At 43.5% G+C, this 12,218-nt stretch overlaps 1 protein-coding gene across 6 annotated transcripts in view; it reads left to right on the top strand.

The window, feature by feature from the left end:
• Positions 1-11,273, top strand: part of synrg (synergin, gamma) — a 99,242-nt gene extending 87,969 nt beyond the window's left edge. For 4 of the 6 annotated variants that reach the window (XM_051931441.1, XM_028806598.2, XM_028806602.2 and 1 more), the window contains 2 exons: positions 422-457; positions 10,834-11,273. In XM_051931441.1, coding sequence (XP_051787401.1) covers positions 422-457; positions 10,834-10,965 — 168 coding nt within the window. In that variant the 3' untranslated portion in view covers positions 10,966-11,273. The remainder of the gene's footprint in view (positions 1-421; positions 458-10,833) is intronic. The other 2 variants (XM_028806603.2, XM_028806599.2) reach the window with 1 other exon arrangement.
• Positions 11,274-12,218: the final 945 nt, after the last annotated feature.

Genomic DNA, 12,218 nt, shown 5'->3' with positions numbered 1-12,218 from the left:
CTGATCATATCCAGTATGGGTCAGTTTGGGTCTTCCCCCACATGTTAAATAGAAGTTTTATTTTTGAAAGTGTTTTCCAGAGCTGCCAATGCTTCATCTCTGCTGCTTTCTGCTGGATAGGCATTATTGAATGTGCCCATTAAAACTGGGAGCAGCATTCAGTAAATGTTGTGCATTCGCAAGCAAGGAGCAGAGGTTTTTGCCAGTTCCAGCCAAGCCAAATAGATGTTTTTGTGATTTGGCCAGCATGTTTGCAGAGCGGATTGCTGCACCCTATAGATGGTTCACTGGCCCTCATCACAGTTGATTGCTGCAAGGAAGCTATTCCACAAATTGGGTGTGATTAAATCATAATTCAGTCATATTTCATTCTGTCTTTGACCATTTCTTTTTGGGGTTTTTGAACATTTTTATTTTGCAGATGCAAGAAAAATCTAAACAGCAGAAAACTAAAAAAGTAGGAGCTCCTAATATCCCTTCTGTAATAAAATCATTGGGGTGCTGGGACTATTTTACTTGGAAGGTGAATGAGAAGAGACATGACATTTGTAGGCTATGTTTCACTGAGTTCTCCTGTGCTTCTAACCATTTATGCTCATCATCACCAACCAGCTAATTGAGAGTGAAATTATGCACATTCAAAATATTGAATCAAAATATCTGGTTTGATTTACCATAATGAGGCAGGTGGAATAGCTCAATACTAGAAGATGTTGTTTTGGGAAATACAGATTAGTGCAAGAGAGTTGACCAGAATATTTAATTTGGCTCAGAATGCCTTGTTCATTAGCTTTTGATATTTTGCACTGAACCAGAAGTTGAACTTTAGGTAGACATTCATGTTCTCATCATGACACTCAGTAGCTAACACAACTTAACAAATGGCATCTCTCTCTCTCATTCGGCTTTTATAAATGAGGGCTCCAGAGGATTCAAGCCAGGTGTTCGCCTATCAAAAGGATACTTACTGACTGAAGCAGCCGAAGACGGTGCCGATTGCTGATGCTTGACATCAGTTAGCCTGTTAAATGATGAACAGAAGAATGAGCTTTTTAATATTTCACCAGCGTTCTGCTGGCCCCACTTCATATCGTGTTTCAGTGTAATGTGGCCTAACTGACCCCAGACAGGTCTTTTGGAAGCTGTTCGATACTAGTAGTAGTAGTATATAATAAATAAAGGGCCCATAGGAAGGTTTCACATTTTTTGTTACGCAACACTGAATAACAGTGGATTTAATTTGACTTTTTTGATATTGAATAACAGAAATGACTTTAATGTCGAAGTGAAATCAGATCTCCACCATGTGGTCTAAATTAATTATAAATATAAAACACAAAACAACCTTTAATATGACATGCCTAACTCATCACTGGTGTAGCCAGCTTGTTTCAGAAGTCCCAAATTAGTTCAATGGAGGTCCCCTGTCTGGGGCTTCACTTGCTTGTAGTAGAAGTGCACCTTATCTGGAAGGTTGTGCGTGTGTGGTGGCCTGACCTACACAATGAAGACAAAAGAACACTCCAGGGGCCTCATGTATAAACGGTTCGTACGCACAGAAATGTTGCGTACAAACGTTTCCACGCTCAAATCGCGATGTATAAAACCTAAACTTGGCGTAAAGCCACGCACATTTCCATGGTAACTCATACCCTGGCGTATGCAATTTCTCCGCTTGGTTTTTCAGACTGGCGGCACCCAGCTTCAAAGCAGTGTTACTGTTCCTGTGTGGTCACCCTTTCTTTCTTAGACCCACATTCCTGACACGGCTTTATAAATACACTGAAATTAACTGCATATTGTTTATTAGTGTAATGCATCTGATTGTAATTAACCTGCAGCAATATAATGGTCCAGGGAATAGCCATAGTATTCCAAACACCAGAACTGCTTTAGCGTTGTTAATCTCACTGCATCATCTTCTTCTTTCAGCTGCTCCTGTTAAGGGTTGCCACAGCGGATCATCTTTTTCCATATTACTCTCACTGCACCACTCGGAGTACTTATATCACTGTATCTGAGTGGGGAATCACAGCAGCAGCTGATCGTAAAGAGAATTATCGGTGTACAGTTTCAAGCACACACTACCTCAGCCACAATGCGTCAAAGCCTTTCCTGTACGGACCTCGCGTTTCAGAAACAGTTTAATCCCAAGAACCATAAACGCACTCAATCAGTCCATCAAGTGCTCCTTGTAGAACTGTTTGTACTTATAAGTACAATTACCCCACTGTAAACTTGCACTACAGTTATAATATTGCACAACCTGCGCCACTTTATAAAGCGTGTATGATGACGATATTATTTTTAAGATGAAATGCAGCAAAACATGTTGCTTATAGTATATAGATAAAACTTTAACTTCATTTAAATAATCTGTATTGTTAATAATTAAACATGTGAGGACACGGTGCCGCAGCGCTAGCTAGTTCACGGATAGCTCCTTCCTTGCGCTGTATTATTGCTGGTGCTGACGCAACACTGGAAGGATAGACGGATAGAATAATTAAACATGTACTACGAAGATTTCAATGTTCCTTAAAAGTTTTGAAGAATCGGCGTTCTAAGCTTATAGATGGCTTCACGTCTATTACAGAGCTGATTGTGTGGCGATTGGGTATTTGGAGAAAGAAAAGTAAGGACAGGAATTGGAGGTTAGTAAGTTTGAAAGAGACAGTACTGCTGCGATAAATTATTTCATCGAAGGTCGCACATGATGCAGCAAGCCTCTTGCGTGAGATATGAACAATCACTGCGCCACCGTGTTCCCATGTTTAATAACATGCTTTCATTCCTGTCATCATGAAAAAGATATCACATATACATCTCAGTATTTTAATTATTCAGAGAGCTGTAATATCACGAATGTAATGGATTCTGTGTCCTGTCGGAGAAAGAGAAAGAACGGAAGCACATAGTGATTCACACACATTGATCTGTATTTGATCTTCTATGTGCTCTAAGCATTTAACGTGCTACTTGAGAAACTAGTAAAGTAAACAATTTTAAGATGAAGTTTATGATGTTCTACTTTAATGACAAACTAAGCTACTGATTAAAGTGGAAATTTCGAGATTAAAGTTGACATTTCTTGCTTATTTCCCACTGTGTGCCTATTTTTTTTCTCTGTACCCTAATAAGCTTTCATATGACACTCAGACGGTCCGCTGCGAGTCGCCTTTTCACGCCGACTTTGATATGTGACAACTTCTTTTTTATTTCGGGCACTGTGCGACTTTGTGAACTTGAGCTTTCGAGTTTTTCCGACACTCTGTCACTTGATCAACTTTCTTTTGTTGATTATGCCACTGTTTTAAACCAACAAATAGTAAGTTTTTCCTTTGCCTCCACTTGGTATTCGCTGAAATTCTTATATTTTTCCCCCGTGCTTTTCCCATTGTCTTTTCACAGAAGGCTATTTATATCGATTTGCATATTCAAAGAGGCGTAATTCTGGGAGGAGTTGGGGCGGGACAGAAGGCGCGTGCACATGCGTTACTTTTCACGCTGATCGGGATTTATGTAGTGGAAGAACGTGAAAGTTTGCGTGCACACAGATTCCTGCATCTGGATTTTTCTGTGCGTACGCACATTCCTGCTTTTGTGCTTACGCCATGTTATAGTGTAAGTTCTACGCACGGCGTTATACATGAGGCCCCAGGTGTCTCGGTGAAAAGGGGATTGAAAAGCACGAGCCAGGGGAATGAAACAAGAAAATATCCCTTGGAGTCAAGTTCATCCATCCATCCATCCATCCATTATCCAACCCGCTAGATCCTAACTAAAGTGTCACGGGGGTCCTCTGGAGCCAGTCCCAGCCAACGCAGGGCGCAAGGCAGGAAACAAACCCCTGGCAGGGCACCAGCCCACCGCAGGGAGTCAAGTTCAGTTAACCAATAATGAATGGAAGGAATATGCCACAGGTGGAAATCTGCCTACAGCAGCCTGTGAGTGATCATGCAAGAAGAAGACTAGTAAGAGAGACCACCAGAGACCAATGAAAACGCTGAAGGAGTTACATGCTACAGTGGATGAGGTTGGAAAGGCTGGGCAGACAATAACAGTACCCTGCATGTTTCACCAGTTGCAGCCTTATGGGAGAGGGACAAAGAGAAAGCCACTATTTAGAAAACCACATGACAGCATATGTGAGAGACTCTGTATTCACCTGGAAGAAGATTGTAATGTCCGATAAGGTTGTGCATTTTGGCCATCACACTAAATGATCTGCTCAGTGTAAGCCAAATACTGCACAGACAGCATCATGATGTGGAGATGCTGCTTCTCTGCAGCAGGCTCTGGACAGTTGTGAGGGTGGAGGGTAAAAATGAATGTGGCAACATACAGAGAAATGCTAAAGGGAAAGCCAATTTAGTCTGCGAGAAGCCTGCACCTTTGGAGAAGATTCCAGCAGGACAACAACTCTGAGCATGAAGCCAATATACACAAGAATGGCTCTACACAACAACAATGTTGAAGTCCTGGAGTGGCCAAGTCGTTGAGAATTTCAGGCTGGGTATGATAAAGACTGGTCACTCGGGATCCCCATGCTGCCTGACAGAGCCTGAGCAGTTTTATACAGAAGAGTGAGGAAACATTGCAGTGTCCCGATGTGCAAAGAGACTCCAGGCTGTGATGGCTGTCAAAAGGGTGTCTGCTGAATACGGAGTACAAGAGGTGAATACTTACTGTGTGTGATCAGTTACTCTGTGCTGTATGGTTGTAATTTGTTTAGTCCACCTAGCAGAGATCTGTGTTCACTTTGACATTGAAGAGTCGTCTTCTGATGGTCAAGATCAAATAAAAGCTTCATTAAATCCACTGTAATTCAGTGTTGTGTAAGAATGAAATGTGAAAAATGTCAAGTACATTTTTTTGGCACTATATAAGTCCTGGAAACGCATATTGTGAATTGTAGGGCGCATCTCACACACACATTTTCATTTTTTTTTAACTATCCAATTGTGTTCTTTTGATGGTCAGCTGACTTGACTGCCATTCATATGGTAGAACTTAGAGAACAATTACTGAGGCACCTCAGGAGTTCAAAGACCAGAGCCAAGTTAGTGCAAGGCAGTAAACGGCCCCCGGATGGGACGCCAGCCCACTGCACCTCCACACGCACACAGGGCCATTGGCTATTAATGGCTAATCAATTCGACCTGCATGTCATTAGGGACGTGGCAGGAAACTCCATGAAGACACACGCAGATCACAAAACATCCACATGAGCAATGACAGGGTTCAGGATTTGAGCCCAAAATGCCCAAATCTCATAACAGCACAGGGGGTCCTGTTTTAGGTTCATTACAAAGCTTCACCCCTCCTCAACTAGTAACAAATAATCCTCATGTTCAGATTTGGGAATCTCCACAGGGTAGGAACGCCAGAAGAGCTGAGGCCCCCTCTCTGTAGCCTGGAGTGTCCGCCGTTCTGCTTCCTTTTTTTTTTTTTTTCCCCCCAGTGCTGCTTTTGCGTATTTTTACTGAAATTCTGTGTCACCTGCATATTTGTGGCAGGCATCGAGATAGTCGGGGGGTTTGGGGGGTCTGCTGCTTCTGCTGCTTCAGTCGTCACTTTGAAGGTGGTGGAGACCTTTACTTTTGTAAACTAACAAATCAGAATGATTATTTTTTCTTTTATATTTTGTTCTTTATTAGAAATACCCAAATTACGGATTTAAGCTTGAAAAATTGAAATATAACATTTTTTCTGAAGTGTTGTTGATTTTTTGATAGGGTGGTTAACTGCTGGTAATGTAGCCTCACTACACAAGAAAAGTGATACTCTTGTGTGTGTACGCGCTCTAAAATGTGAAATCAAAAGAAGTTTTTCCGCCGCTGGAACTTTGTTTTAGAAACCAATGAGTTCCTGGACCCGACATCGTCCTGTCCTGTCACACTTGTGATCGCTTACCTATGTTGTGTTCCCACCGCACCACAGGACCTGTCATCTTTATTCAAAATATGCGATGTGCAAAGAAAAGTGAGGTGAGCTGGGGAGTTCACGGTGGACTCCGCACACCTTATAGCTTCAAAGCGATTGTGACTTCATGGGGGCGATTATTGCTTCGCTGATGTGAACGCTGTGGCGTGCCAGGGAGGCGGCTTTGAAGAGCGATGCGGTGTGAAGTGCAGCCCTCCATCTTTACTGATTACTCTCACAAGTCCAAACTACTAACAGATTTGTAAGATGGCGGCAGGGCTCGTAGTCTGCTAGTCAGCACAGTTCATCGCCTGAGCCCCACCTGTGATCGTTTCTGGTTGAACGGAAAGTACGTACCCTGGAGTAGGAGCTAAAAAAAAAAAGTAGCAGGAAATACAAATGGCCTGAGTCCCTGCAATGGAAATTTGAGATAAGACCCTGGTTTCTGAAAGAAAAGCACCTAAATAGTGCCTGTGACAAAATACCATAGACGTAGAAGGGTGTGTGTGCGCAGCTTTGGCCAAATCCAACACTTTAGTCAAAGGGAGTCAAGAAGCAGCGCTTTGTGCCTTTATGCAGTCACCAAAAATGGGAGAAGTAGCATTAAACGATATGAAACATTAAAGCATAGAAGTAGAGAAGAGTGAACGCTGTTGTTCTGCACGTGGTCCTCATAGTCATCATTTCATCTGGACCCTGATTTGTTGACATGGAGAGGCATCACTGTAATTGGCTCCTCATACACGTCATTATCTGTCAAGTCTTGCTGGTGCCACAGAGAGGGGGAACCGAAGACTTTATGGTGCTTCTCCTGAGTAGTAGGAGTGAGCTGTGGTGTCTTCATGTCGTTGATCCGCTCTGGTGCCCATTACGTTTAAAGTGTTCATGAAGGTTTGGAGAAGCTTTTACTTGGCCTGGGCAGGTTCAGGTGTTCTTGTAAGTACAGTGCAGTCCATACGCATTTTGACATGACACCATTGTCACCGTTGTGGCTTTCTACTTAAGCATACTGGTATTGAAATTAAACAGGTGATATGAGCTTATACCATAGACTGTCCTGCTGCAGAGCAACACGTCACCCGGCAAATCTGGGCCTATTCTGGTGAATCCACGCAGGTAAGATAGATGTGTGTGTGGACCTCAGAACTCATCCTGCTGCTTTTATCACCCCATCAGTAAATACGCGTTACTTACTCAACACTTACAAAAAAGACCCTCTCCACGTTATACAGTTACTTATATTTAAAATGGAAGGTATTGCAAACAGTGTGTTACTTTTTTCTTCTTTTGTACGCAAAACAGCACTTTCCACTGGCCAGCATTTGGTACTGAATCCTATGCCCATTTTGAACTTCTGTGACACTGACCAGAAACTCGGGTAGATGTTTTTTGTGTTTTATAAATACGTTTAGTCCTTCATGTGTTGTGAAATAAATAACACTCATCGCCTTTTACCATCCCCAGTGTGAGCCCCCGAAGATGAACGCTGGCCGCTGCACTACCCGATCACACTGGGCTAGCCGGGGGAAAACTAAACTGACACTCGATTGGTACAAGTAGGTGTCAGTCACATGGACTGCACTCTGCACGCTCTTTTCTGATTGGCTGTGGGATTAAGCCTTCAAAGGACTGGCCTGCCGTCCGTCACATTTACTTCTTCCTTTAAACCCTGAGTTGCTGTGATGGCTCCTCGTGCCACTAAACTGGTCAGATTAAATGCATACATCTTAACTTTTATTCTTCTCCCTTCATGCAAGAGCTTAACCTCCTCCTCGCTGTCACCAGCACTAAGCTTCTGTACCAACACATTTTTTTTTTTAAAAGGAGCACAGGTAGTTTTAATTCAATAAAATACTTTATTGCATCACTTGTGACTTTAATCAAAAAAAAAACAATGGTGGCAGACAATGCGGTCCTAAGCCCACAGAGGAGGTGGTGTTTTTAGGAGCACGAGGTGGCCCCTTCTTCCTCCACAGCCTTCTCTGTATCTCATCTTTCCACTTGATAATAATTCCATTTTGTTGATGTGTTTCTAAGCTGCCATTTACTAACTTACCAGTGGTTTGCATCTTGTGGCGGACCCTCTAAATTTAGGCATCTGTAGTGTTCTCCTGATGGCCGTCTCTGTCATGGCTACACCTACACGTGAGGAGGTGTTCCAAGTGAAAGTATTCTTCAGTCGTCCTCCTTGGTTTACCAGGCCATTCATGCTTTTTAATGAGGATTGATTTTGGCAAACCCAAACTTTCTGCTGTGTCTCAGATTGCTTGTTTTTTAAAGCCTCTTGATGGCCAACTTTACTGACGTGGACATCTCTTTAATCCTCATGTTGACGGACAGCAGCAGCAGATTCCAAAAGAAAATGCCACCCTAAGCATTAGCTTAATGGTGCAGTAGGACTCCCCTTGTCAAGAAACAGCTAACGGCAACATCTCATTATATGACTTGTAGTCGTCGGGTGTGTCAGACTCGCTGACTGCCAGACTGCGTCAGTTTTAATGACTGAAAGTCGCTGGGCTTGTCACTTAGAGCGGCCGACGTTCCAGCGCAGCCGTGCTCCCCCCCCCCATTTCATGACAGTCCATAGCTTGCTGCCAGACAGACCTGCCGCCGTTATAAAAGATTTACAGGTACGGCGAGTTCAGCCGCAGTCTTGGGTCTTTTTTCCTTTTTCCATTCTGTCGTGGTGTATAAAATATGAGACATCACAAACATCTGTCGGAGTTCCAGTACACTTGTGTTCCTTCTCGCTGCGTTCTGTGCATTGTACCTCCAGACGAGTATCTCTCATGCACATCCCGTACGACTAAAGACAAAACCAGACCAGTTTTTATTTTATCCCAGTGAGTTGCGGACTACTTGGGATGATTCTCAAGGTTTATCAGACTAGACGGCTGCCTCCGACTCGCAAAGATTCTGTAAGTGAAGGCAACGACTGAAGTTCAGTTGAAAGGTCAGGTAATGTGTCACGGCCTCAAGCAGCCAGTAGGCCGCCTACGTAAACTGGGGGTGCTGCAGTTCTTATGCTGCTCATCCGTTTTTTGTTAATACCCCTGAGACCGTCTACTCTAAAAGCTCATATGCTTTGTTTCTTTCATTTCAGTACCAGTATGCTTGGGTAGAGAGCCACACGGGTCACAAGTGCGTCACCTCCAGATATTGGCAGCCTGCCTTTTGTTCCGAGTTCTTTTAAGGTTTTCTGCATTGTTTTTAATACGTGCTGCTCTGTTTACACCTACACAGTCCACGTATGGAACAGGCCGCATGTGTACAGGTGACCACCAAAGCCAAAAACACAGAAGAGCCTTTTCCTCCATACTTATTGTGGTGTGATGAATATGAACATTGTACTCGATTCACTTTTTCTTTTGTCATTAGACATACTAGACGTTATTGACTTTGCTGCACTGCAGCCCCATTTATATACATTAGAGCAGTGAAACGGGCACAAAACATGAACTGGTGATTCATTCCATTTGCTGCATTTAATCACAATTAATTGTATTTTTTTTTACAGTCTGATGAAATGATATCCCAATTAAGGAACTCTCAGTGAATTAAAACAGTTTGTCTTGATCATCCCTCGGCACAATTCACACCATCAAGGGGGATGCATGCAAAGTGTGTGCCCGCTGGCGTATTCAAGGAGCATGGGCGGCGGATGCGTGATGGGGTTGTGACTGCGGGACGGTTAGCCGTCATGTTTGACCACAAGAGACGAGCCACACATCAGGCACACACAACAGAAAAGGGAAATGTCAGGAGTAGCCTGCAGGTTCAGTTTCTACAGCACAAGTGGTTCTTTTATGCAGCAAGTGGAAGCCAAACATGTCGACATGATTGCCATTTTTGCTCAATGTGTTAACACGGAGACTCGCAATAAAGCAGAATGGCGAGCCCCTTCACAGAACTTGGAAGTTCAGTGTGCCAACCGAACCATTCTGTTCATGGAGTTCCCAAGTCTTCCTGTAGTCTTCTACCATCCAGAGCCGCAGTGCCAGGTCAGCTGGGGGCTCTGAAATACCCATTGTGTGCCATTAGATGAACACGCTGGCAGGGAAGAATGTCACCCATTATGAGAGATTTTGGGCATCTAAAAACGAAAAGGGGAATTTGTAGCAAAATCCTTTCATTCACAAGTAGAACCTTAACATAGCTGGCATGAATATAAAAACTGTAAATATATTTTTTTGTTTTGTTTCGGCTTGACACTCTTCACTGGTACATCTGATTACATGGCCATCCTCTTTATAGTTCGACGTTTAAACAGACGTTCAGCAAGTGATCTCTTGGTAATGTTGTGCCCAGTTCTACAATGACGATGTGACTAAATGGATTTCCATTCAAAAACTTGGGTGGTTGGCATCGTAAGGTTTCTTTAGTCAAACATAATTTAGCTTTGTGATTTCCAGTTCTAAACACTACAGTTTGCAAGGGATGAGTAAAAAGCTTTAAACCTGCATGCTTGCTGCACATAGGACAATTACCCATCCATTTTCTAAAGCCATTTTATGTTGAGCAGGGTTCTGGCAGAGCTGCCGCCTATCCCAGCAGGCATAGCAATTATGTTGTTAAAATCCAAACGACAAACACTTCTTTTGTAATAAATGGATTTGAGATTGTGTTTAACACAGAGACCTCATTTTGCACACACAAGCCTGGTGACATAGCAGGTCTTAGGCTGGCACAGGGAGCCTGTCTCTATCCTTGTACAAGTCCCCCCATTATCCATCAGCGCACCTTGTGATGGTCTGAGTGGTTTAGAACTTGATGGCGTGAAACGGTGTGACCACTCGACAGGTGCCCAGAACAGAAATCCATTTAGTAATATCATTGTTTATTTGACACATTGGACCTCAACAAATATGCATTTCTGTAACCAGCATCTTACTTTTCTTTCAATCCAAGGCCTTCAACTCAGAAACGGACAACTTTAAGCTGCTTTATGGAGGTCACCAGTACCATGCCAGCTGTGCCAACTTTTGGATTAACTGTGTAGAACCAAAGCCCCCAGGACTGATCCTGCCAGACCTGCTGTGAGCTGCGATGCTGACCTGGAGGATGATGGCTGATGGAGTGGACTCCTCCACAGTGGTATCTTCACCTCTTTATCACGCGGTGCCCCATCTCTAACCACACTTGGCCTGTAGTTGGAGGGCATTAGTTGTAACTGGACTTCTGGTCATTCACTAATTTATTTTCATTGTCAGTTAAAGTAACATTTGGAGGATTTGTATTTATTCCATTTTGAGGGGTGGCATATACTATTGAGGAGAGACGTTTATGTATATATGGTCTTATAAAAAAGAAATGTAAACCTTAACTGGGAAATAAAGTGGTTGGTTGCTCAAGTGGGTAAAGCATTCGGTGTCTGCTTTGTAGACCTAAAACTCGATTTACTTGAATACCGCGAGTAGAGACGGCTGTGATGGAAATGTACGAGTGCGGCCTCCTTTGTGCCTGCGCATTTCTCTCTTATCAGATTTAGTTTTATCAGTTTACAGTAGTTTGCCATAATACAAGTCACTTCAATTCTTCACACTTTAAAGCCTTTACCCGTGAGGAGAACGCTGAACGGAGACATAGAACAGGACTTGGCACATTTAAGTCTACTGGTTTTTTTAAACGAACAGGAAAATCAGTTTGTTGAAGCCTCCCTTAAGTTCCTCATTTTGGTTACCTGACCTCAGTGCTGGTCATTTTTACTTGCGGCACACGGGGCTGTAGTGCCGCCTCACTTTAATGGACTCATCTGCCATCTGTGTGGAGTTCCCATGTTTTTCAAACAGAATTGTCCTGGTGTGAGGAGACACGGTCACAACGCTGATGGGAAGGAAAAGACTGCACAGTGCAGTGGGCCGATCCAGTGATCCTGACCAAAACACATCAACGGATATCCTCCCATGTCATTTATTAAAGACAGAGTTTACTTGGGCACTATAGCATTCCGCCATTTCCAGGTGGTGCCCACAAACAGGCCATGGTGTTCACTCTCACATTAAAATCATCGCTGCCTCCTAATACACAAGACTCCTCGTTAGGTGATGGTTACCAAGGTGACAGGGCAGCATCTGCCATCTCGACTGTTGCTTCATTGTGCTCGGCTCTGAAAGCTCGCTTCGCCTCAGTTCACGGTTTAACATTTTTAGTCACACTCAGATACACGACGAGAAAGGAGAGCGAAGAGTCAGTCGCCACATTGCAGCATTACGCCATCTCTCCGAGTGCAGCTGCTGTGTTCGGCGTGCGTGTCTTCAGGGCACGGTGCTTGGCAGGGATGTGCTGCGATGCAA

This window comes from Erpetoichthys calabaricus, chromosome 8 (genome assembly GCF_900747795.2).
Source record: "Erpetoichthys calabaricus chromosome 8, fErpCal1.3, whole genome shotgun sequence".
NCBI lineage: Eukaryota > Metazoa > Chordata > Cladistia > Polypteriformes > Polypteridae > Erpetoichthys > Erpetoichthys calabaricus.
The sequence above is the reverse complement of the archived record's forward strand: the minus strand, read 5'-3'. Positions and strand labels throughout refer to the sequence as shown.